At 44.8% G+C, this 26,206-nt stretch overlaps 3 protein-coding genes across 11 annotated transcripts in view; all 3 read left to right on the top strand.

Moving 5' to 3' along the window:
• Window positions 1–1,206: 1,206 nt before the first annotated feature.
• Window positions 1,207–13,383, top strand: LOC127058210 (uncharacterized). Of its 6 annotated transcripts, none has more exons than XM_050967830.1 (3): window positions 1,207–1,345; window positions 1,885–2,167; window positions 8,608–11,844. In XM_050967830.1, exons 2-3 carry the CDS (start codon window positions 1,897–1,899, stop codon window positions 9,195–9,197), a joined length of 861 nt encoding a protein of 286 aa, XP_050823787.1. In that variant the 5' UTR covers window positions 1,207–1,345; window positions 1,885–1,896; the 3' UTR covers window positions 9,198–11,844. The 6 variants fall into 6 exon arrangements, 5 of the variants coding, with proteins under 5 accessions (XP_050823787.1, XP_050823788.1, XP_050823790.1 ...); XM_050967831.1 differs by lacking the exon at window positions 1,207–1,345 and adding an exon at window positions 1,623–1,712; XM_050967833.1 differs by lacking the exon at window positions 1,207–1,345 and adding an exon at window positions 12,432–13,383 and having other exon boundaries at window positions 1,818–2,167; window positions 8,608–9,111.
• A 746-nt stretch (window positions 13,384–14,129) lies between these two features.
• CEMIP (cell migration inducing hyaluronidase 1) overlaps window positions 14,130–26,206 on the top strand; it is a 141,185-nt gene continuing 129,108 nt past the window's right edge. For both annotated transcript variants that reach the window (XM_050967800.1, XM_050967798.1), the window contains exon 1: window positions 14,130–14,319. The gene's annotated coding sequence lies outside the window, so the exon portion shown is untranslated. The remainder of the gene's footprint in view (window positions 14,320–26,206) is intronic.
• Window positions 14,315–26,206, top strand: part of LOC127058193 (cell surface hyaluronidase-like) — a 64,529-nt gene continuing 52,637 nt past the window's right edge. For all 3 annotated transcript variants that reach the window (XM_050967793.1, XM_050967792.1, XM_050967791.1), the window contains exons 1-10: window positions 14,315–14,969; window positions 15,055–15,195; window positions 15,614–16,169; window positions 16,978–17,147; window positions 17,407–17,595; window positions 17,976–18,145; window positions 19,279–19,488; window positions 23,236–23,441; window positions 25,144–25,213; window positions 25,914–26,042. In XM_050967793.1, the coding sequence (XP_050823750.1) occupies window positions 14,606–14,969; window positions 15,055–15,195; window positions 15,614–16,169; window positions 16,978–17,147; window positions 17,407–17,595; window positions 17,976–18,145; window positions 19,279–19,488; window positions 23,236–23,441; window positions 25,144–25,213; window positions 25,914–26,042 (2,205 nt within the window). In that variant the 5' untranslated portion in view covers window positions 14,315–14,605. The remainder of the gene's footprint in view (window positions 14,970–15,054; window positions 15,196–15,613; window positions 16,170–16,977; window positions 17,148–17,406; window positions 17,596–17,975; window positions 18,146–19,278; window positions 19,489–23,235; window positions 23,442–25,143; window positions 25,214–25,913; window positions 26,043–26,206) is intronic.

Genomic DNA, 26,206 nt, shown 5'->3' with positions numbered 1-26,206 from the left:
GGATGTAATATTTCCCAACGTTTTTTTTCTTAGGTGTGTATGTTGCTTCCATTTATTTTTTACATGGGACAGCCGTGATAGCTTTGATTATGTAGTAGAATTTTGAGGTAGAAAGATGGCATGGAGCACAACTATCCGTTTAAATACTTTTTTTCTTGACTTCTCAGTTACAGCTGGTATGGCAGCATTTGGGAATCTGATACACACTGTTTACATATCTAATATATTCATTCTGGTTCTAATTTTGGTTCCCTATCACTTAATTTTCTGAGTCTTCCCTATATATATTATGTTATGCCCCCTCCACTGCTTAATTATCTACTGTGTAGTGATATAGGCTAATTAGACTCATCTTCTACTCTTCGGGAGATCCTTTATCATTGTTACTTTCTGCTGGAATGTGTCCAGGCCCTTCCCCTAATTGGGACAACTTACATGGGGTGCTGACTCATTAGCCCTCTAAATAAGCACCAAATTCTGTTTTCAGATTAGTGCTCTGGATCTGCAACATTCAGTGCACCCACTAATCTTTGGAGATGTTTATCACTTGAATTTTAAATGTTCCCTAATCTATTTTTGATGTGTAAAAATGTTTGTCTCCTAGATTTCAGTAGGCCTATAAATACTTAGTGGGGGAGGAGTAACTAGCTCAAAACTTTCCAGAATAAAATGATCTGGATTCACTAAATCAAGGAGAATAGCAAAGTTGGCCTAAATTCCGTTACTCAGTACAAGCCTATTGACATATTTACCTGAATACTTAAGAAGAATTGCCTTTGAAAACAATTGCATCAACCTACTTTCTGTTCCTTACACTGTAATGCAGAGGTGTCTCTTTACTAGCCAGGTGTGCAGTGGTCGACTGGCCAGTCTTACTCATGAGAACCTAACTAACTCCTTCATTTTGGATTTCTCCAGAAGTCAGATTGAGGAGAAACTTCCTTCTGCTGCTTCTTGCTACCTCCTTTCCTAACAGCCGTAGCTTAGAAAATAACAGCTCGAGGTACCTTTACTCTTGATCTCCCTAGCCCGGAGCTGGGGGAGGTCCTATGCTGCTGCCTGGCCAACTCCACGTTCCTGAAGACTTTTGGGGGGATGGGAATAGGACCTCCAGGACCGGCCTGAGGTGCCTGGTGGTGCATCCCCTCTGCGCCTGGCTTCAGCCGCTCCGCGCCGGCAGGTTGCAGCAGGGCCGGCTCCTGGAGCCGGCGTGGGGCACAGTAGGGGCCGGCTTTCGGCAGGGAGTGAGGGGTTTGCGTTGGCTGCTGTGTCCCGTGCGCTCTGGACGCGTTCGCAGGGAAGGCGGCTGGGGGTGGAAGGGAGTCCCCGGGAGCCAGGCTGCCAGGTAAGAAGCGGTGACGCCGCCGCAGAGCAGAGGAGGAGCAGGCGGCTGGGGGAACCCGGCAAGCACCGAGCTCGCCCCGGCTCCGTGCGCTCCCAGCCCTCCTCTGGCCGCCGGCCCCAGCAGGGCGCACAGCAACCGGGAAAGGGCCCTGACGCTTCCCGCACGGAGAGGGGAACTTAGCGCGGCTGGAGCTGAGACGTGGCTTGGAGGTGCCAAGCGGACGGCAGGGGGCACCGTGCGCGCCCGGCCAGGCGCCCTGCGCCGCGCTCAGCGATGCGGGGGCTGCGCACCTGGGCCTGGCTCCGCAGAGCGGAGAGCCCGGCTGGGCGGCGGAGGGGAGCGGGGCTCGGGGAGTCCCGGAAGGCTGGTGGGTGGCGGAGCTCTCGGGTTCCCCCGCTAGGGGCTAGCTCGCAAACACCGCCCGGGCTTGTGCTGCGCGGGGGCCAGGCAGCGGGGACCTGGGCTGCAGGGGAGGAAAGCGGCGCGGGCGGGAGAGAGCGAGCGGATGGAGATCATCTCTCCATCTGCCTTCGTTGCAGGTTTAAAATCCCATGTCTCTGCCCTCCGCCTCCAAGGCCCTTCATGCAGCGGCGCCTCCCATTAGCAGAACTGCCTGCTCGCCTGCTGCCATGGCTTCAAGGTCACCTTCCCTGCAGGCAGAGAGCAGAGCAGAGCGGCTGCAGCGAGCTGAGCGTCGCCCGAAGAAGAAAGCCAACAGTGTGCGTCTTTCTGCACCCAACCGCCGTGCCCTGGTACTTGCCAACCTGCTGCTGCTGCTGCTCCTGCCTCGTTGCCCAGGTTCTCAAGCGACCAGTTTAACCAGTTAGTAAAACATTGTCTGTGTCTCCCGCAAGCGCTCCGCCGTGGGTTGGTTAATGTAGCGTTTGATGGTGCCGCTGACGCGTGAGGTTGGCTAGAATGACATGAGGACCAGTAGTTTGCAGCTCAAATTACAAATGCAGTGGACAGTGCAGAGCTTTCCGATGGGCAGCGCGAGCAGCAAAGCTGCTTTCTTTATCTGGCCCACAAGCCGAAAGCGGAGGCCTGCGAGCCTGCCGAATCAGCAGCGCTTGGGCATTTAAAACACTAGACCCCAGAGTTCTGTCCATTTTGCCACAGCATGTTGAATACACACTCCCATCTTTCATATTGTTTGGCAATTCCTCTGGACTTCCCCAGATCCACATTTTTTCCTCAATTCGGAGCCACTGAGCGTCCAAAATCAGCATCTAGATCAGAATTTTGTGGGAATTCCATACCCTCTTCTTAACACATAGTACTTTAGCCCCTGGGAGAAGGGCCAATACACAGAATACTATTATTTGATTATTCTCTTCCTGGTAATGACTTACATTTATCTCCTTTATTCTTTTCATAATCTGAGTTGCATTTCTCTCTCTCCCCTGCCCCAAAGTGAGCCTAGCTGAGTTCAAGCATGTACACATAGGCCATGTGCAAATTTCCATTACACAGCTCTGCCCCTCAATAAAATCATGAGTGGTGTGGAGAAAGTGAATAAGGAAAAGTTATTTACTTGTTCCCATAATATAAGAACTAGGGGCCACCAAATGAAATTAATAGGCAGCAGGTTTAAAACAAATAAAAGGAAGTTGTTCTTCACACAGCGCACAGTCAACCTGTGGAACTCCTTGCCTGAGGAGGTTGTGAAGGCCAGGACTATAACAGGGTTTAAAAGAGAACTAGATAAATTCATGGAGGTTAAGTCCATTAATGGCTGTTAGCAGGATGGGTAAGGAATGGTGTCCCTAGCCTCTGTTTGTCAGAGGGTGGAGATGGATGGCAGGAGAGAGATCACTTGATAATTATTTGTTAGGTTCACTCCCTCTGGGGCACCTGGCATTGGCCACTGTTGGCAGACAGGATACAGGGCTGAATGGACCTTTGGTCTGACCCAGTCAGGGCCGGGGCTTCCATTTAGGCGACCTAGGCGGTCGCCTAAGGCACCAGGATTTGGGGGGGGGCGGCATTTTGCTGGGAGGGCAGCAGGCTGCTCCGGTGGACCTCTCACAGGTGTGCCTGCGGAGGATCCGCTGGTCCCGTGGCTCCAGTGGAGCATCCGCAGGCATGCCTGCGGGAGGTCCACCAGAGCCGCGGGACCGGCAAGCGGCAGAGTGCCCCCCGTGGCGTGCCGCCATGCTTGGGCTGGCAAAATGGCTAGAGCCAGCCCTGCGCCTAGGGCGCCAAAAACCCTGGCGCCACTCCTGGACTCAGTATGGCTGTTCTTATGTTCTAATGCACCTCTGCCCCTCCACTTCCAGTCCTGGATCTCTCTTGAGTGGAGACAGCAAACCCTGTTGGTGCTTCTTCCCTTTCTGATTTACAAGCAGGCCCCTAACAGGATCTTTAGTTTATCTTTCAGACGATTGCTGGTAATTATAAAGATAAAATCACAGTCTTAAATACTTTAACTCAGATGCTTAGAACACATGACGTAGTGCTAGGTTCATTTGAAAAGGTTAGCAGATATATGTATTGTTTAAAACAAAATATTGCTTATTATTAGTACATACAGTTAAGAAATGTTTTTTGAGTTTTCCATGGGGAAAAATGACTAACATTTTCTACCAACACTTTTTGGGTTTTCATTGGAAAAACTCCAAACCAGAAATATTTTAAATGTACAAAGTGTGATGTCATGGCTGCAAAATGCAACCTATTTAGATAGTGCCGAGGGGGTTTGATCCAAAGCCCACTGAAATTAATGGGAGGCTTTCTATTTACCGCTGTGAGTTTTGGATCAAGGCCGTACTGATCAGAACAGGAAGCTGGGATTCAGGACTCCTCGGGACTAATTGTCCAGTCATTTGATTTCGTGGGGAGTTGTGTACATAGTTAATCACAGAATCATAGAATATCAGGTTGGAAGGGACCTCAGCAGGTCATCTAGTCCAACCCCCTGCTCAATAATAGGATAGTTAGGCTCCAGCTGAGTTCTGTTCCTGGCTCTGTGACTGACTTTATCATCTAATCTTTGGCAAACCTCCCTGTGCTTCAGTTTGCCCATCTGTAAAATGGGCATAGTAGTTATTGGGGGGAAGCTGTTCTAGATTTTATTTTAACAAATAGGGAGAAACTCGAGAATTTGAAAATGGAAGGCAGCTTGGGTAAAAGTGATCATGAAATCACAGAGTTCACAATTCTAAGGAAAGGTAGAAGGGAGTACCGGAAAATAGAGACAATGGATTTCAGGAAGGCGGATTTTGATAAGCTCAGAGAACTGATAGGTAAGGTTCCATGGGAATCAAGACTGAGGGGAAAAACAACTGAGTAGAGTTGGCAGTATTTCAAAGGGACACTATTAAGGGCCCAAAAGCAAGCTATTCCGCTGGGTAAGAAAGATAGAAAATGTGGCAAAAGACCAGCTTGACTTAACCACGAGATCTTGCATGATCTAAAAAATAAAAAGGAGTCTTTTAAAAATGGAAACTAGGACAAATTACAAAGGATGAATATAGGCAAACAACACAGGAATGCAGGGGCAAGATTAGAAAGGCAAAGGCACAAAATGAGCTCAAACTAGCTACAGGAATAAAGGGAAACAAGATGACTTGTTATCAATACATTAGAAGCAAGAGGAAGACCAAGGACAGGGTAGGCCCACTGCTCAGTGAGGAGGGAGAAACAGTAACAGGAAACTTGGAAATGGCAGAGATGCTTAATGACTTCTTTGTTCTGGTCTTCACGGAGACGTCTGAAGGAATGTCTAACATAGTGAATGCTTATGGGAAGGAAGTGAGTTTGGAAGATAAAATGAAAAAGGAACAAGTTAAAAATCACTTAGAAAAGTTAGATGCCTGCAAGTCACCAGGGCTTGATGAAATGCATCCTAGAATACTCAAGAAGCTAATAGAGGAGGTATCTGAGCCTCTAGCTGTTTTCTTTGGAAAATCATGGGAGAGGGGAGAGATTCCAGAAGACTGGAAAAGGGCAAATATAGTGTCCATCTATAAAAAGGGAAATAAAAACAACCCAGGAAACTACACACCAGTTAGTTTAATTTCTGTGCCAGGGAAAATAATGGAGCAAGTAATTAAGGAAATCATCTGCAAGCACTTGGAAGGTGGTAAGGTGATAGGGAATAGCCAGCATGGATTTGTAAAGAACAAATCATGTCAAACCAATCTGATAGCTTTTTTTGATAGGATAACACATCTTGTGGATAAGGGAAAAGTGGTAGATGTGGTATACCTAGACTTTAGTAAGGCATTTGATATGGTCTCGCATGATATTCTTATCAATCAACTAGGCAAATACAACTTAGATGGGGCTACTATAAGGTGGGTGCATAACTGGCTGGATTACCGTACTCAGAGAGTAGTTATAAATGGTTCCCAATCCTGCTGGAATGGTATAACAAGTGGGGTTCCACAAGGGTCTGTTTTGGGACTAGCTCTGTTCAATATCTTCACAACGACTTAGATATTGGCATAGAAAGTACGCTTATTAAGTTTGCAGATGATACCAAACGGGCAGGTTTGCAACTGCTTTCGAGGATAGGGTCATAATTCAAAATGATCTGGACAAATTGGAGAAATGGTCTGAGGTAAACAGGATGAAGTTTAATAAAGACAAATGCAAAGTGCTCCACTTAGGAAGGAACAATTAGTTTCACACATACAGAATGGGAAGAGACTGTCTAGGAAGGAGTACGGCAGAAAGGGATCTAGGGGTTATAGTGGACCACAAGCTAAATGTGAGTCAACAGTGTGATGCTGTTGCAAAAAAAGCAAACATGATTCTGGGATGCATTAACAGGTGTGTTGTGAGCAAGACACGAGAAATCGTTCTTCCGCTCTACTCTGCACTGTTTAGGCCTCAATTGGAGTATTGTGTCCAGTTCTGGGCTCTGCATTTCAAGAAAGATGTGGAGAAATTGGAGAGGATCCAGAGAAGAGCAACAAGAATGATTAAAGGTCTAGAGGACATGACCTATGAAGGAAGGCTGAAAGAATTGGGCTTGTTTAGTTTGGAAAAGTGAAGACTAAGAGGGGACATGATAGCAGTTTTCAGGTATCTAAAACGGTGTCATAAGGAGGAGGGAGAAAACATGTTCAGCTTAGCCTCTAAGGATAGAACAAGAAGCAATGGGCTTAAACTGCAGCAAGGGAGGTTTAGGCTGGACATTAGGAAAAAGTTCCTACCTGTCAGGGTGGTTAAACACTGGAATAAACTGCCTAGGGAGGTTGCGGAATCTCCATCTCTGGAGATATTTAAGAGTAGGTTAGATAAATGGCTATCAGGGATTGTCTAGATAGTATTTGATCCTGCCATGAGGGCAGGGGACTGGACTCGATGACCTCTTGAGATCCCTTCCAGCCTTACAATCTATGAAACTATAAATCTATGTCACAAGGGTGTAGTGAGCTTTAATTTAACAAAGTTTTTAAGTGCTTTGAGATCCTCCATGTGAAAGATGCTATAGAAATGCAAAGTATTGTTATTTACTATTATGATATAATAATTCTGAGATAGTTATACATTCCCACTACCACCTAATAAAACAGTCATATCACAGCTATGATGTAGTAAAGGGTTATTTAGTACGGCTATGAACTTATAGCCCTGGATATGCTTTTTTGAAGCGTGAAAAAAAACAACGATTTTATAAAATTCTAACTAATAAGATTACTACATGCAAGTCAACCTTCTGATGATTGTCTGAGTTTAATGTTTCCACCCATCCATCGAGCAATGAGCTGTTAGCCATTATCTTGAAATCAAATACACCACTACCTCGATATAACGCCACCCGATATAACACAAATTTGGATATAACGCGATAAAGCAGTGCTGTGGGGGGGGCGGGGCTGCGCACTCTGGTGGATCAAAGCAAGTTCAATATAACGCGGTTTCACCTATAACGCGGTAAGATTTTTTGGGCTCCCAAGGAGAGTGTTATATTGAAGTAGAGGTGTACATTTTAAGCTTCTAAAACATGCAAGAGGACAGAGAGCCATTCTGGTAAACATAAAACCCCTTAAAGTCTAGTCATTTCCTTCAAAAGCATAAAAGAAAAGGAAACTGTGGATCAGGAAGGCTCAAGGTTTATTCCAGGGTTCTGAGGACATGACATGGAGCAGTTACCTTGATATTATTTAAAAACTTATTTCGTAAGCCTTTGGGGTGGCACACTTGGTTGGTTTGGTTTTCTCATTCCGTTTAATTATTGCAGTGATCTTGTCTGAGATTTTCAGCCTGATAAGATGTATTATTTATTGTAAAGCCAGAGGGTATTTTAATTACACTTAATTGTTGTATTTATTAGTGTTAGGGGGCTAGATTGAGCCTTTAGGTTCAGCCTGGAGTACAGGGTGGTGTGTAACTTGCTCTACCTCAGGAGCAAACCTGGAAAGTTTCAGGGAGTCACGATTCCTCTCCCGTCTCTCTGTTGCTCCAGGGAGAAAGTAGTGCACGGATTCTCAAAGGTATTTAGACACCAAACTCCCACAGATTTCAATGGGATTTGGGCGCTTAAATACCATTGAGGATCTGGGCCTAAGGTATTGCAGCTCTTGAAAAGGTGAAGCTGGCCCCTTGCATCTGGAGGATAGTGGGGTGGAGCCAAAATGCTGCCCACTTATGCACTGGGAAAACATTCTAGAGTGCGAGGGCGAACTCTAAAGCAGGGGCCTATCCAACTCCTATTCAAGTCTGTGTAAAGATTCCCATTTACTTGAATGAGAGTTGAATCAGGCCCCAGATCTGGGCCCAAGAGCTGAGTAGGCTAAGCAAGGGGAGAGAAAGGGGCCTTTTCCCCCTCTCAGCCAAGTCAAAAAAAGGGCCACTCTACCACAAAGCCACTCATGTGGTCCAGTTGCGGGTCTGTAGTAGATACCACTGTATTTGCTTGCAGACATTATACAGAACAGAATGAATTGTCATGGTCATTAGTTCTTGTTCAGGAATGTACATACAATAACACTTACATAGACTATAACAACAGTTGAGTAAGATACTAGTTTAGACCAGAAAATACACAAAATGGGTTCTTAGATTACAATCTTTGACCAGTGTAAAGCACCAATAGCTAAAATACAGGAGTCATCATTGTAGTCTATTCATTTGGCTATTCAAACATACAGTAAGCCTGCCAAAATACATTTTTGGTGCAGTAAGCCAAAATATATTCAGTAATGTAGTGAAACATTCTTAAACATATATTTTTATAAATCTGCTAGGAGGAAATATGTTCTTCCATGGTTATGCCTAATAGGTTTTTACTGTATTTATGATTATTTCAGAAAATAGCCTGAATCCCAACAGTTCTTTGTGGGATCTGGATTATGAAGGACTATTTCACGGTAAGAAAATTCTCCCAGGGACTCCTGGCTCATATAAATTCTCCAGCCTTCTTAGAAGTAATGCTCTTGTAAGTCATGAGGAAAGAAGAAGGTTGGTAACAAATCAGAACCTGACTCAGAAATCAAAGGAAGAGCGGTTATCCTGTGACACGCTCCTTAAGCTTTACAGATACGTTTTTATGGATGCCTTTGGACCTAAGCTTGCTTGGAGTATATTTCGATTTCATAACTGTGATAAGGAAGTCAACCCACCCAAAATTCAGATCAACCCTCTCAAGCTGCTGCAAACTAAACTGAAGCCACTGTTGTTATACCGGGTGCTTAAGGTCCTCAGGGATATGGGAGTATTGGCTGAGGCCCAGCAATCCAAAGCCTTCTCACTGCTAAAGAAGCAAATGCTTAAAACAAGGAGAATGTTGTTTAAGTCTGAAGTGAAACAAAGTGGTACGTATCTAAGGAGAATGCATGTTTCCTGTGTTTTTAACATTTTCTGCTTGCCTCTATGTTTACCAGCCTCATGTGACAAATGATGTTTAATTGATTCACCTATGAGCTTAAGGATATATGTTAGAATGGTGGCTTTTAAGCACTGGTGCTTCCAGCTTTTGCCATTGATTAGTACTTGGTTGCCCATCTTCCTCCCCTCTTTCCATTTCCTCCCACATCATAAGGCCCGTTCCTGCAATGCTGACTCACTGGCTTCAGTGGGATTAATGGCATGGGTTATAGGATCAGCCCCTTAATGAAAGGCTTGATGTTCTGCCTCTGTTCTGACACTGCTGCCCGCTTCTCATTCCCTTATCTGACCTGTAACCCACAGTGGAGCATGGGCTGCTGTAAACCAGCCTCCTGCAATCTGGCCTGCTGTGCTGATAGTTTGCTACAAGCAGGGCCGGCGCTTTCATTTAGGCGGCCTAGGCAATCGCCTAGGGCGCCAGGATTATTGATGGGTGGCGTTTTGCCGGAGGGGGCGGCAGGCGGCTCCGGTGGAGCTGCCGCAGTCATGGCTGCAGACGGTCGGCTGCTCGCGTGGCTCTGGTGGACCTCCTACAGCCACGACTGCGGCAGCTCCACCGGAGCCCTGGGAGCAGCGCGCTGGGCAGCGAAATTGCTGTGCGCCTAGGGCGCTAAAACCCTAGCGCCGGTCCTAGCTACGAGCAGACAGGATCATGCAGAATCCAATAGGAGAGGGTTATAGGTGTCTCACTGCGGCCCTGTAAAAGCCTCGACCCAGTGTTCATTATTAAATGCCCAAACTGGCAAAGTGCATTGCGAAGCATCTCCTGTGAAATGCTGAGCACCTGAATTTCCATATTGACTTTAGTGGGAGATGAAAGTGTTCAAAATCTAGTAGGAAGGGATCCATTAAGGTAGGTAGGAGAAAGGAGAATTTGCTGGCTGCAGAGTAAGGGATGCTAGAAAGATTCTGGATGCAGACTGTAGAGGTCACGGACCTGACAGGTTGAGTAGCATTCTGTTAGAAGACCACCTCTGAAAGTCAAGAGCCATTAAAGGAAATGTTATGGCTGTGCAATGTCCAGCACAATGCCTCCCCCCCCAAATTCTGACAGGGGTCTTGGAGTGTTACTTGAATACAAATAATGATCAATAAGTTGTTGTGTATTATACAAAGCATTTCTGGATGAGGTGGTTGTACTGAAGTTTTTAAGCCATTAGAACAAATTGAAATACTTTGATGTATTCTGATTTTCTTAAGACTAAACTGAATGTATTTGCCTACAGAGAGATGCAAGTAATATAACTTTTGTTGAGAAAACAAATATCAGCACAGAATATTCAGTAGCATTTGCAGATGGGAAGAGGCAAGTTTTATATTTAGTTATTGAAAATACATTGTGTTTTAATGGTGACGTATAAATTGGAGCTTCGTGTTATCCATTTTCAGGATGAAGTGTCACATTATATATGAATTCTTATGAAATGGATTCCTGCTTTGACCCATTCCAGCCTAAACCGGCAGTCATAGCAAGTATAGTGGTTTAAGTGATCCTTGCAAGCAGTTAATTCAGTACAAATCTTGGAATAAGACTTATTCAGTATTGTTCATGAAAAGGGCCCTGGAGAAATCATCTGAAAGATATTAGGACCTGAGTATGCTAACCATGTGCAAGGGTGACCCCTGTTGGTAGAATTTAAAACCAGATGTGGACAAATCTCATTTACCATCCCTATCTGGTAAACCAGTCTATTGGCTTTTTTGTAGCTTCTGATTTTATATCTATGTAATTAAGAAATATTAAAAAAGAATATCAAGACAACACAGATCAAAACACTAATTCATTCTCTCTATTTATTTATATATATATGTGTGTATATGTATATATGTAATGTGTGCATAGATACATACACATGTTGCCCAAGCTATTTATATAATTTATGCTAATATGTATGTGTATTGTGTGCATTTGAAAACTGTCCTGAGCATCCAGTTTTTATCTAAAGTAGACAGACTGGGCTGTGTCGTAGGAACAGGGACTTGGTTAGCTAGGCTACTTTTGTTCGAACTATTCCATGGGAACTACTTAGTGAAAACTGACCCTGCTTTTCCTTCCACCCTCTGAGCAGTATTAAGGAAACAGGATATCATTCACAGAGGGAGTTTACCAGGGAGGAAAGTGCTTACACAGGAAGTACCATCCCTTCAATCCTGTGTGAATTTTGTGTCTACTGCCAGAAGAAAGTCAGGGGCATTGTGGGAACAAACTATTAGTCAAAATGTCTCTGTCATGAATCAGCTATTTTTTGTCATCCCCTTTAAATCAGACCTCACTAGATCCCAGTCAATCCAATTAAACTCTTTATGCAAAATATTACATTTATTGCAACATGTTGGGGCTTGGATTGTTAAAATTTTCCTAATATCAGGTAGTCCATGAGGAAAGAGTGGCATGACCCATTTTGTTTTTATCAGGATGGATTACTACTGATTAGCCTAAAAAAAAGAGTAAGAGTAACAGCAAAATGAGGTCCTTTTGCTAGGAAAGGCTGATGAGACAGGATGTTCTGTCTTCCTGTGTGAAGGTGTGAGGATTTTTGCATGGTTGGAAATGTTCTTGTGCTGAGAAAACATCTTGCGTAGTTGAAGAGTATTGTGTAAACTTTATTCTGGAATTTATTTGAAAAAGAAAAATAATCCTGAAAACGAGGTTTGTCAAGGGTGAAATCAGCCCCATTTCACCTCTTTAGTGTCAGCTCTCGGATAGTAATATTTCCTAAATAGTCCTGAAGTGGATTCTCAGAAAAGCATAGCGATGTTTCTAGAATAATTTGTTCCACAGTTTTGCCCACATGCCAGTTAGGAACTTTTCAATACTGGGAGAAAATTGCCTCTAAATTGCTCACCTCAAGGCAACCTTTTCCTCAGGAAAAGAATCAAACCATGACAGCTGTGCTGCTACTAACACCACTGAGAGAGAGAGAGAGAGAGATTTTGGAAATTACTTAAATCTAAGAATCCGGAGATCTCTGCAAGCATACGAATAAAGATTTAAAGGCTGAACCTGCAGTTCTTCCTCTGGCAAAAGTCCCTCTGAAATCAGAGGGAATTTGGCCTAAGTAATGCCTGTTGCATAGGACCCTAAGGCAAGTGTAGGCTGGGAGGGGGCTCATTTAGTGATAACCCAAGTCTTTAATACATTTAGTTCCAGTACTGATGTATTAGCATAATACATACAGCTTGAATATAATTTCTCAACCTGTTATTTTTATTTTTGTCAAGTTTATTAACCTTTCTTTTCCTCTAGAATGAACCTTTTAGTTGAAGGTGAATATGACAGTCAGGGGATGCAACGGACATTTGGATAAATGCCTATGGAAAATAAGTTCTAGTTCTCTTTTACCTGAAATTCTGCACATTTATGACAGGCGAATTCAGACTCCAGAGATCTCCAAACAATTTAATTGGCCCTGTCCCCTCCGTCAGAAGAAATCTTGCCCCAGAATAAAGTTCAGAGGCAACAGATTGAAACAGTGAGACCAGATGATGGCACATGAATGTATCTCCCTTCCCTTATTGTTCACGATCAGCAGCACTTATGGCTTTGCACAGTGGGCTCCTCTTTAGCCTTGGCTCTTTGTGGTATCTGTGGCTGGTAGATTTGCCTCCTCACTTCCAGCTCTCCTTCTCCTCTGGATTGAGGTTTTTTAAATGGTTAGTGAAGGATTTGATGAGGGAATGAATTAGCTCAGTGGCCACAAATCTGTGCTCTAATATATTTACACGTTGCCTGGCAGAATCTTTGGTCTTTCGTGCTGCATTTAACAGCATAAGGAATACTGATAACTTTGATTCAGAAAAAAAATGGAATCTGAAATGAACTTTCTACTCCAGTCTAAAGACTACTGCAATCAATGGGAGCAGATCATTTAAGAGCAAGGGACCTGATCCAAAGCCCATTGGATCAGGCCCAAGACTTGTTGGAATAACCCCTGAAGGTATTTTCTACAGCATTACAGTGACTGTTGTGGGACAGATGACCTCTCCATGGGTGTCTCAGCCTCAGACCAGTGGTATCCTACCTCCTGTGATTTTCATGCATTCTTGTTCTTAGTTCTCCCCATTGGAGTTCTTTAAACAAAAAGTCATTCCCAGCTGCCCTCCGGCTACACATCCCAGAGAAAAGGGTGAGGCTGATTTAATTAGACTGATTTTGCAAGATTAACTGACAAAGGAAGAACTCTCTGTAAGCTCCAAAACTTTTCTCTCACCAATAGAAATTGGTCCAATAAAAGATACAACCTCGCCACTTTGTCTCTCTAAATTATCCTTAGCCATTCAAATCCGGTCCTAGGCAGGTGTCCATTGCCACCTACTTTGCCTACAGCCTTTGTTTAGGGTAGCAAGAGGAACACACCCTACTCCTTAAGCATGTAGCCTGGGGCACTGGGGTTTCCCAGCCTGTGTATCTGGCAACAGCTTTCCCTTTGCTGCTCACCTCCTCTCCCAATTTCCCTGCAGAAAAGTTTAGCTCCCTGCCGGTGAGGATAGGGGGCCCCAGGTAGCTCATGCCCCCCTTCAGGTGAAGACTGTGCTGTGCAAGCGACAGAGGAAGTCCAAGCCACCCGTTCCCTCTGTCTGAACCTCACTGGAAGGTAGCAGAGAGGCGGCAGCTGCAACCCGCAGGGGACAGTCTGATGTTAGCAGGGAATGGGCACTTCTCCCCCACTCCCCGTTTAAGGGAATTTCTTCCAGCCGCCTGACAGGTCCGGCCACGTGCGCGTGGAATGCTCGGCGCGCGCCCCCTGCAGGCCCCGGCAGGCCGGGCGGGGATGCTCGCCGGCGGGAGCTCGGCTCGGCTCCTGGCATCTGGGGAGCCGCACGGCGGGTCCAGGAGGAGCCGGCGTCACCGGGGAGGGCGGAGCCAGCGGCTCGGCGGCTGTAAACAGCGGGGGCAGCGCCACAGGCCGGGAGATGGGCTATAAATAGGGAGGCTGGGGGAGCCCGGCCGGAGTGGAGAAGCGGCCCGGTGCTCAGGAGCAGCTTTCCCCTTAGCTCCCGCCAGCTGTCCCCGGTCCGGCGAGGCCGCGCTCCTGCTGCAGAGCCCCGCGCCCCCGAGCGGGGGACTGCCCGGTCCTTAGAGCGGCGAAGGGAGCCCTGCCTAGCAGCCGTGGCTTAGTAGCACCCGGGGCTAGGTAAGCGGCTCGGAGCACGTTGGTCCTCTGGCGCCTCTGCCCCGCGGCCGCCCGGCTGGAGCGGGTCTGTCGCTGGGTTCTGGCCGGTGCCGCGGCTGGGCTGGGTTTTGCGGGGGGACGTCGCTGTGTCTGCGCCGGAGCTTTGCCCCCTGCAGGCGCCGGAGCCCACGTGTCTGCGGACCTGGGAGCGTTTACCCAGCGCCGCTTTACTCCACAGGTGGCTGCAGAGGCGCCTGCCCCGCCGGGGGGGCCGGAGAGCGGGGCCGGTGGGAATAAAATGCTTTGAATGAAGTGTCTGTGTGTGTGTGTGTATCTCTGGGGCTTGGCGCGTCCATCGCCACGTGCGGGGCTATCCCAGCCGCTGCCACCTTCGCCTGGGGGATCCTCCGTCCCGGGCAGCAGGTGCCTGCTGCTACTCCGGGCTCAGGCCGGCAAAGCCCCGCCGCGAGCCGGGCAGGGCTCAAGGACCGGATGGAAGCGCGGCTCCCCGTGGGCGCACGAGTCCGAGAGCGACCAAGGAGCTTCTGGGGGCGCCTCGCCAGTGCTGCGGCATCCACCTCCCAAGGGCTTTCCTCCCGGCCCTTCTCCTCTCCTGGGCCTGCCCCCAGCCCCCTGCGAGAGGGGTGGAGCGGCGAACTCCGGCGCAACAGGTGCGTATCCTCCGGGCTTGGAGCCGGGCTGCGGGCAGAGCGCGGCGGGCTGCACTGAACCGGCGTGTGCGCCTGTGTGTTGCAGGGCCGTGTCCCGAGCGCGCCCCGCACCTGACTCCCTGGCGTCCCGGGCACGACGGCAGCCGCTCGGTGGTCATCGGCAGGGGGGAGACCCTCAGGCTGGAGAGCTCCGCGACTTTCCACTCGCTGCGCATTCAGGACGGAGGTAAGGAGCCAACAGGGGCTTGGCGCCCGCCTTCCCCTGAACCTGGCCAGTCGCTCAGAGCCCTGACTTGGGGGAGAGCTGCAACTGGGCATGGCCAGAACCTGGGAAGGGAGCAGGCACCCCCAGGGAACCGCGGGGGCCTGGCCCGCTGGGATGATCCCCTTAAGGAGAGGGGTGGCTCACTGGACACTAAACCTGGGCGTCCCCCGGCTCAGAGCCTTACCCGTAGTCTGGATGGGGGCCGGGGTCCTGGCGTGTCGGGGAGATTTGCACTGGTCTCCCTCCGCTTGCAGCCCCCAGGATCCAGTGTGCCGCGCCTGCCGGTGGCCCAAGGGGGCTTGCGCCCTGCTAGCCGGGCTTCCACGCGCCGAGGAAAGGCGGGCAAGAGTCGCTGCGAGTCTCCCCACTTCCCTTCCAGGGGCGTTGGTGTTTGCAGATCAGCAGCAGCCCATCGTCTTAAGGGCCCGCTACATCCTTATTCAGGATGGCGGGGCGCTGCACATTGGCTCCCCGCGGTGCCCCTACCACTCCCGGGCCACCATCTCGCTGTACGGGAAGGCCACCGAGGGGCCGGAGGTGGAGAACTACGGAAAGAAATTCCTGGGCGTGGACAGAGGGGGGACCCTGGAATTACACGGGAGGAAGCCTCGCTCTTGGACGCTGCTGGACCAAACCCTGTACGCGGGCGGGCTCCTCTATGGATCCTACCAGTGCGAGAAGCGCTGGAGCAGCCGAGGCCTCAACGTCCGGATCATTGATGCAGACACAGCCCAGGTGGTGGCCGCTGCTCGCTTTGACACGCACCTGCTGGCCGATGAGAGCAGGAGGCTGCGGGAGTTTCTAGCCACCCAAGCTCCGGGCAAGGTGGTGGCAGCCGCAGTAGGAGACTCAGCAGCGAAGAGTTTGACGCTGGAGACCCGACTCCTCCTCAAGGAGCTTCTTCATAGCAAACACATCCTGCATCTGGGGTACAGGTGAGACCGGAGCGGGGTGTTCGGGTGGGGATTTGCTTCGGTCCCGCGCGGAAATCATGCACGAGCCCCAAACCTTCAGTCCTCGCCCTCTGGGCAGAGAATATGGAATGTGCTGTAGCCTAGTCCACGTGCCCTCCTAGTCCAGTCTGGGGTCACAACACAAGCTAAACGCAAACTAGCCCCAGGTTGGCTGATTCTGCGGGAAGTCAGCACTAGTGTGTGACCGCCAAAGAGGGGGACACCGGGCTAGAACTAACTTTCCCGGTGTCTGGATCAGGCTTTTCCACAAGGACATGAACATGGTGTCTGTCAGCGCTAGAGAGTGTGTGTGTGTTGCAGGGCAGAGCTTTTGTTATCCGACACGTGGCAGGAAGGCCTTGGGAAACCTGTAGCGCCACCATGGACAGCTCCTGGGCCTCTTTCCCAACAGCTGACAGCTGTCAGCTCTAGATTGTAACAGTAACTCCCTATCATCTAAGAGGGTTTTTGGATTCAACATTACTTTTAACAAGCACCATCGCCAAACTATATATAAACTCATACCCAGGTGCATAGTGTGCTAATAAGATCAAAGCAAGCAAACTTCTGTAAATAGGAAAAATAATATTTTTCAAGCCACTGGTGTATAAAATATTAAAGAAAACAGCCATTAAGGGAGCTGTATGGGAGACTATTCTAGAATCCAGGCTTGCTTGATTTTAAGAATATTTTCTGTAACAGGGACTCTATGTACAAAGGCCCTTTCAAGGTTGTGGGGTACAAGGTGTATTTCTGTCCACATGATCAGACTCTTCTTGATCTTACTCAGGCAGCCCTGGGCTCTGGTTGGGATCCTTGGAGGTGGTCAGTTTTCAACCACAGAAGATAGAAAACAGTATCAAGGGACTGGAACAACTGGGATAGCAATAGCAGGAAGAGATTTTCAAACCTATGAAGGAATCAATTTTAGAGTCACTGCTTTCAGTGGATGGGTAAAAGGTGTAGTGTACTCTTTTTTTTTCTTCTGCCATTAAAATCTGAACTAATTTAGACTAATATTCTAGAACTGGGTCAGATGCATGGGGATCACAGACAAAAAATGTCATGAAATAATAATTGGGCATAATCTTTATGTCCCATAAAAGGATATGAGACCTTGAATTATTTCATTAAAATTGATTGAGTAGATACTCTGTGCAATTATCCAAAATGCACTGGTACACAGCAGTAAAGAATAACTGACTGTTTTTCCCCCTAGGAATTCCTCGTAATGGATTTAGAGTGAAAGTGTCCAAAGGCATAATTCTTAACTTAGTGGATGAGGTTACAAGTTGGCTACCTAGGGATAGGATAGTCATTGCTAGCACTGACTATTCCATGCATCAAGCTGAAGAATTTAATCTCCTTCCTTGCCCTGAATGTAAAAGTAATCAAGTGAAGATTGATGGTATGAAATACCTTCTTAAGCTATTTCTGTGCAAAAAATATTTGTCACTTTTTAACTCCTCTTTAGCTGAAGTTTGCAAAATTGGGGCCCAGTCCTGCAAATGCTTAGGCATGTAAGTTTACACAAAAAAGTGTTGTCCATTAAAGGCAATGAGACTACTCGCCTGTGTTTGCTGGCTGGTTGCTTAGTGATTTCAACATAAGTGCTTAGCATTTGCAGGATCCGACCCTTCACAGTTGTGAAACACAGAGAAATTTATTATAATTAAAATGACTGACTGAATCTTGTGAGAAAATTGTGTGTGTGTTTAGAACTGTGTGCTGAATGAAGATAGTAAAGTGAGCTAAATTCAAATATAACTTTTTTTTTTCCCCCCACAGGCAGCCCACTTTATCTTCATGTTGGGGAAGTTGTAGATGGCATAGACATGAGGGCGGAAGTTGGTCTCCTGACTAGAAATATACTTATTCAGGGAGAAATGGAGGACTCTTGTTATGGACAAAATCAATGCCAGTTTTTCTCCTATGACACATTTGGAGGACAGATTAAAGTAAGTGGCTTTTTTCCCTCTCTCTCAACTTCAGATATTTATTTACTATCCAACTTTATACATGAGTAATGTAAAATGACAGTTTTTTCCCACCGGGTACAGCAGGTATGTATTTGTATGTAATGAGAGAGAATACTAAAAAGTTATTGAGCTTTTTGCAAAACTTGATGCACAATAAAATTACACCCTCTGGCTCGCCTCTAATATAAGGTGTAATATGCACTTCTATCCTCCTCTGGGTTAGTTCGGTTTTTGTAAGTCGTAGCCCTGAGTAGGGGTCATTGGGAAGTTACACTACCCAAGAAGGAGACTTTACTCCCTCCAGAGGCACAGTTTGCTTTATTCACTAGGATGGAGCACTGCGTCCCTCAGTGCATCAACCCTGCTTCACAGGCCCATGTGGTGGTGGAGTGGGTCCTGATCCCAAGTTCACATCCCTTTTCATTTTCAATGTACTAATCTTTTTGTAGGATAGTGGAAGCAAGCATTCCCTGTGTTTTCCTTAGCACAAGGTCTACTATTGTGAGTGGCCCCGGGCAGCTGTTCAAGGAAGCAAGGATCGTGTTAGAGCTTTATCTTTGTGCAGCCATGCAGACCCCAATCACAATCTGGACCATTGTTTTTTGGAGAGGTGGTTTTTTTTCCCCTCTTTCCCCCCCCCACAAATAACTGGATGGACCCTCAGCTGTGGTAAATCAGAGTACCCTCAGTGAGGTCAGATGGTGAAATCAATGGCGCTATGCAGAGGATCTAGCCCAATAGCATTTGATTGAGATGTAGCTACCAGGAAATATAGACTTTCGGTGGCACCTTAAAGATGTTGAATATGACTTTTTGCTAGCTGTCAGTAGTATTTTTTTTTTCTATAGCTTTAAATAAGTGTGTATATTGCTAGGTATAAATGGTTCAATAATGTTCATTTTGGACACCACTACCCATCCGGTATTTGAGAAGTTGAGACAGATGTAGAAGGATGCAACCTCTGGACCCAATCCTATACTGAAGTCAGTGGGAGCAGATTAGCACTTTGCAGGATCAAGCACTTTGTTACTTGTTTAACAATTGTTTGGTTTTTTTGCTGTCACACTCTTGTACTGCAAATTCTTTCCTTAGGTCTGTATTTGTCTCAATAGATCCAAAGGAATTTTACCTCCGTTCACATGGCAGGAGTGGAATTAAAAAATATGGGGCAGCAAATACTGGGCAGCTATCCCGTTCATTTTCACATGACTGGAGACGTGGATGAGAAAGGAGGCTATGAATCACCTACTTACCTGGATAATCTGGCCATACACCACTGTTTCTCTAGGTGTGTTGCCATACATGGAACACATGGCCTTCTGGTAAGAGATACATTTTACTGACAAACTACTTCCTTTATTTTGCTGAATGTTAAAAAAATGTGTAATATGTCCTGACACACGTTAACGCCATGCAATTACGTATTTTGAAGCATGACTTTTTTTTCCTAGTGTATCTGTTGGATTGAACCTTGAAATAGTTAAATTTTAGAATTGACACTATGGTTGCCCTACTAGTTGAAAGAAATTTCAAGTTCTGTATATTATGTTTATAATTAAGAATGATTAGATTGTTCTGAACAATCTGTTCAGTGAAAGTTTCACACTATCACAATCATCTTCATCAACACATGGTAAAGTTATCGATTTTGGAATTTGCAACAGTGATACAATCAAGAGCTATAGTTGAAGCCAAGGACAATGTTGGACTAATACAAAAATATTTGTAAAACCAAGGGGAAAGAAATGTGAGCAAGAAGCGCCAAAATGCCCACTGCAAAACCAAGAGAGCTTGGGAATTTGGTTTTGGGTCAAACTCTATGGCAGAGGTCACTGTGGAAAGGGGCTTACCAGAAACTGTGTGCCCAACCAAGAAAGTGCCAAGATTTGTTCAGGAAACTTCTCCACTGCATCTCCATGTTCTCCTTACCCTCCCCATGAAATAGCATGGTGTGCTGAAGTGAGGCCCCACTGGCAGGGAAGTACTTGTGGGGCATGTTACCTGTGTTTAGTCATAATCCTCCCCCACCCTGATCTATCCATGATCCCTATGCACTCTTCATGAAACGTTGTTCTTGCTCCTATACATGTACATATTAATACTGCTTTTGCAGTATGTGCCCATTTGGTACTGTACTTGTAAGTGAGTCAGGGGCTGAAAGCACCTTCTGTGGGCCTGAAGATCTGTTTGCATTGGCCAGATCTCCTCCAAAAAGGGTTGATTGTCAGTTCCTCATATCTTGAGTGTTTGTGTTGGCAGAACCGCCAAAAGTTGATGGAATAAGTAGTGTCTTCCCTTTCCTTCCTCACAAATATAATTTATTTATATTAGACCTTTTGAATCAGGTGAACAGTTAGAGGATATATTAATGTTGACCTAACTGGAATAACTTGCGCTCTTGAGACTTGTCAAAAGTGTAGTCAGTAGAGAGCTATCTGACTGAGATTCCACATCTGTCAACTAAATTAGAAACCCAAATGCAAAATCTAGCCCTGCGGGGGATAGCATATGGGTTTGCAAAGGCTCTGAGTCCCCAGATCAATGAGTAGATAAATGTACTAGCTGAATCTGTGAAGGAAATCATTTTGTTCCAGTGCAGTAATTAAAATAAATCTGTAGCTAGTCTTCTTAGACCAGTCTGAGGTTTCAGACGGGAACAAATATCTCGGTGCATGAACAACTGACTAATATGTTAAAATGTATATAACATGCACATTAATTTGGCCTTATGTTGTGATGCTTCAGAGTTTGGAGAAGAGAAACTTTTGATCCGGGGTTTTTCCCTAGTTTTATGCTACCATGAATGAATAAACTGGAGCACTTAGTAAAATATGAGGTGGGATGCAACATTTTGTGGCACAATTGTGTATCTGTCAACAAGATGAAAGGCGTGTCCGATATCAGCTCTTTTGTGACATGGCACAGACATGGCACACAGTCAGCAGCCTCGCAGCACAGTTTAGGTTACTTATCACAGCTGAAAAGCGGGTTGTGACATACCTGCTACTTCACTGACATGCACAACACATGACACCAAACACTGTAGTCATTACTGTATAAAGCTGCAGAGCATGAAGGTCACTTATATTGTATTGCTGAGCTATATATAATTCAGCATTTGGAAGCATCCTAATTATCTGATATTGGAAACACTGCTGGAGCACAAGGCTGCTGAGTGGACGCAGTTTCATTCCTAAACATACAGTAGTCTGCTACTCTCAATATCACAGTGGATCTAAAATCCAAGTTTGCAACCCGTAGCCAGATCCATGAGAATCAAAGGATGCAACTGAAATTCTGCCTTTCTGGCATGGAGAGATTTATTGTTAATCATTATTTTCTTCCAAAGAGGAGTACTTGGTCTTAAGTGTTTATTCCTTAGCTCACTGCTGATTGAAAGCATCCTCAGCCCTGTTCCTGCCCATCACACTAAAGGACATATTTAGTAGAACATTACCATTCTTGGGAGGTTGGCAAAGACATGTGGCATTGTTAGCTCAGAAATGGGTTTAGCTGTCTGTTAGCAAGGCTGAACTGACTAGCACACTCCTCAGGGCCACTGCTTCTAGTTTTCTCAGGCTTGTTGCAACTGACCCTCTCAGTCTGAGCATGTGCTCTTGAATTCTGAGTGGGAATATTGTCAGTGGGCTTCCAAAAACTGCAGTCGGTGTGTGTGTGTGTGTGTGTGTGTGTGTGTGTGTGTGTGTGTGTGTGTGTTGTGGTTTTTTTGCCTGTATATTAAGTTCTTTCTAGACATCTCATTGAGACAGATACAAAAGCTGCTGATTCCAATTTAGAGAGTTGATTATCAGGGGAAAATGAATGCCAGTGGGAATTGGCAACTGTGTCACTTGCAATTATTATATAAGCCTGTACCATACAATTCTCATACTACTTTCCAGATTCATATATTGTAAATATACTTGTATACAGTAGATAAACACTGAATACAAGTACACTTACAATAATAATAATCCTTTTCCCCAGATTCATATACTATATCTGGTTTAACTATCCCTCTGTATCTAGAGGAAACCATGTAGGTTCATATTATTTAGTCTTGCTCCTTATTCCCACTGACATCAGTTTGAGTAATGTCCGTGTAAAGACTGCAAATAAATGTGCTGACATTTAAAGTATAGTGTTAGCGTAAAAGTTTCATTGAAACCTGTCATATAAGATTTGGCAAAAAATGCTCAATATTTTAACTGGTCTGATTTTTAGTATTTTCGGTTATAAGACATTTTAGAAATCCTCACTGTAATGCTGTACATCGAAGCAGGCTTATGCTAAGTCCGCTTGGTCTTAGTATGTTTTAATGAAATATTTTTGTGCACGTGTCCAGTTAATCTTAAGAATGCAGACATGATGGATTGCAACCTCTGCAAATCATAGGAGAATTAATAACCAGAGAATTTAGATGAAACATCTCATTGAATTTAGTAGTGCAAATTTTTCTGCATTAAAACACTTACTGAATCTCTTCACCCCCGACCTCCCAGGCCCACTTGGGAAATATCTCAAAGAAATCTAGAGTAACACACTCATGCTGACAAATATCACAATACTGTATCTTTATCAAATATTCTCACGTAGAATCCAATACAGTTTCAAACCTAGAATTGCAGCATTTGCTATTAATTATGCATATGATCCTAATCAGATTGAAGTTAATGGGAGTTTTGCTGTTGACTGCAATGTGAGGAAGATAAGGCCCTGAATTTAGTAAGGGCCAAATTAGTTCACCTTTGCTTAGGGTGATCAGATGTCCTGTTTTTTAAAGGGACAGTCCCGGTTTTGGGGGACTTTTTCTTATATAGGTGCCTATTTCCCCCCTCCGTCCCATTTTTTCAGTAGTGGCTTTTTTTTTTTTTTTTTTTCACAGTAGCTATCTGGTCACCCTGCTCTTACTGAGTATATCTTACTCTGGATTTAGTTTCAGGACTACTCACAGATGAAAGTACCATTCAGTGAGGGTGGCAAAACTGGTCTTAAAGGTTTTTGAAGTTTATCAATAACAAATGTCTTTGTAGTTAACATGTAACCCATGTTTTGTATAATTGGTTCAGGTGAAAGATACTATTGGCTATGATACTTTGGGTCACTGTTTTTTCCTTGAAGATGGGCTGGAGCAACGCAATACATTTTACCACAATTTGGGCCTCCTTACCAAGCCTGGAACAATCTTGCCTTCAGACCGCAATGAAGCCACATGCCTCGCAATGCGTAGCAATGTCTATGGGAATTATGTACCTATACCAAGCACCGACTGCATGTAAGCCCTCAACGAATACAATAAGTATTCACTTTTTTATATAGCATCTGGTCTTGAAAGTACTAAATTTTTGATACTGAGATGAAACTAAGGTGTTTACAGAGTGGGGTTTGTTTTCCCAAGTTTGACACATGGTACTATTGGGGTCGTGACAAATTTTAGCTTCTACTGTAAGTTTCTATTTTTTAAATAAATATTAGCTACTAGGTAAAGTGTCTTGAGGTGGAGGGTCATGGAGGTCTGTGCTAATAGAGACCTGAATCTCAGTCAATTAATTATTTATTGAGTTCTATTCTTGTCACTGTTTCTAGTGAAAGAGAAACACAGTATAGTGTTTTGCTTGTCTCTGAATCCTTTTGAATTGGGATAATGAAGGTTCCATGAAATCTGTCTGATAAATGGGGCTCATTTCAGCCTGGCATAAGCAGACATAAATCCCATTCACTTCAAAGGGAGTCTCCCCCCCCCCCCCCCCTTTTTTTTTTTTTTTTTTTTTTTTTTTTTGCACCAATGATGAATTTGGATCATAGCGTCTAGAGTAAATTAGCCATTAGCACATGAGTACATTAGGGGATCAAATGTAAAGATTAGCATAAATTATAATTAGCCATGTTTTGTTGCACTTTGCTCAGAGGAAAAAAAAAGTCCTCATTATTGGTGGCTGAAGTACACATCCAAACTGAAGAAATGGTCCATTGTAATATGGGTATGAATATGATAACATTGACTCAACTACGGTTGCTGATGAGAGCATAGTTTAGCCCAGGACCCCTGTATTTTCCAGGATAAAATTTAAGGGCCACATGCTGATAATTTTTACTTGCCCAAGTGATCCCATTGACTTCATTGGGATTACTCCTGTGAGTATGCTAAGGCTGCTTTTGTGGCTAGCACAGGTATATTGCAAGTATTTGGGCCATTCCTGCAAACCATCCAATCCAATAGGATACTCGTTGATTTAGGACTGTTCCCATCAGCATGGAAACCCTACAAATGTAATAAGATGGTTAAGAAATAAATATTTGGTAGAATTTTCTGATTTAAAAATGATCAAATCAGCTTCTGTGAGTACATAGTTATACATATTTTTTCCTTACATGTGGTATATATTGTCCATCAAACTTGTTTTTCTTAAACAACAAAGGGAAGTCTGCTTTAATAAACCATAATGTTTGCATAAATATCACTAGCTTTTGTCTGTTCCACCATAAATCTTTCTGCTTGATAGTGTCCTTAATTTGAGCAAAGGAATTAGTATTGCTCTGTAATTCCATTAATAATCTGTTTGCAGAGGTTGCTTATTCTGGTGTCCTCCTGAATGGATCATAAAGCTGTAAGGTGTTAGACCTTCCTCCCTCACTCCCAGCTCTAAAGAGGAACAGAAGTTCAGTTTTTAGACATTTTCCATAGCTATTTAATTCTGTCCCTAGCAAATTCTTGAAAAAATGACGTCTGGTTTCCTTAACTTGATTTTAACAGAGCACAGATTTTTGTGTGAATAGCCTCATATAACTTAATGCTTTCAGTATGTAGGACCATAAATGAACCTGTCTGACATCATTGCTTTTATTTTTCATGAAGAGTATGTGTGGAGTTTTAAAATCAATGGGAGTGTTGTGGCTAAAATCTAATGCAATGCTATAAAAGCTTAGCCCTTCCTGTTTTGTTACTACTTAGGATCATGTTGTGTTTTTATTTTCAGGGCTGTCAGCACATTCTGGATTGCTAACCCAAACAACAATTTGATAGAGAATGCAGCAGCTGGTGCTCAGGTAATATAATTTAACCAGCAACAGCCATATATCACCTTCAATCCACATGCATGCACCACTTATTGATGCCATTGGTGTGAAACATCACATTTTTAATGTAGAATCTGGGTGCCTATTGCTGCATAAGGCCAAAGGCAATTAGATAATTTATTGACCTTGTACAATATCACTGCAAGTGAACTAGAAAGTTCTTTTTGTGTCCAGAGATCATCCATGTGCACAGAACGTGATATGTGATACCACAGTTTCCCCTTATGTAAAGCAGGAAATAAATGTGTGGTTTTCTGTTGGCTAATGTTGACTCTTTAATGGTGACCATTGTATTTAATAATAATGTTTAATAAAGAACTGGAACCCCAGCTATACATGCAAATCCTGGGTATGAATGATGGCATGTTCCCTAAGCCAAAATTTCATCTACCCTTCTTCATACTCCCAATATATGTGCATGCAAAGTCTGCAGGTATGTGCCTGGATGAGCATTTATGCATACAAGTGGAGTAAGCTTGTGTAGACAGATGTGTTGGTTTTGTATGCACAAAGTGGTGCCTGCTCATTTTTCAGGCTGTGTAAGAAGTTTCTTTGAAAATTTAATTTCATATACTGTATTTTTATTGGTGCAGCTGGCAAAGCTAAATACTATAGGGTCTGAGAATTTATTGTACTGCCCCAGAGTCTCAACCTTTTTATTGTGTTTTAGGATGTTGGGATATGGTACATCTTCCACCGGGTTCCAACTGGACAGTCTGAGGGACAATACCCAGAAGCACAGGCGGAGTTTACTCCCTTAGGGATATTTTACAACAACAGAGTCCATTCTAATTTCAAGGCATGTAAAAGATTTTCCTACATTTGCACAAACATAAGATTTAGCACTTACTGTAGGTAGCTCTCAGGTTGCATGGGCTAGAAACACTTTCATAGTGCTGTTCAAACACTGACTAAACAGTTGTCTCAACATCTCTGCAATGTACATGGATGGTATTATTCCTA

The sequence above is a fragment of the Gopherus flavomarginatus genome, chromosome 9, assembly GCF_025201925.1.
Source record: "Gopherus flavomarginatus isolate rGopFla2 chromosome 9, rGopFla2.mat.asm, whole genome shotgun sequence".
Lineage (NCBI taxonomy): Eukaryota > Metazoa > Chordata > Testudines > Testudinidae > Gopherus > Gopherus flavomarginatus.
This window is presented reverse-complemented; position numbering and strand designations above follow the sequence as displayed.

Bases quoted from the DNA above. Each gene is read 5' to 3' on its own strand.
- LOC127058210 (XM_050967830.1), top strand. From the start codon at position 1,897: ATGTCTCTGCCCTCCGCCTCCAAGGCCCTTCATGCAGCGGCGCCTCCC. The intron at 2,168-8,607 runs GTTAGTAAAACA...TGATTATTTCAG, and splicing joins TCAAGCGACCAGTTTAACCA to AAAATAGCCTGAATCCCAAC.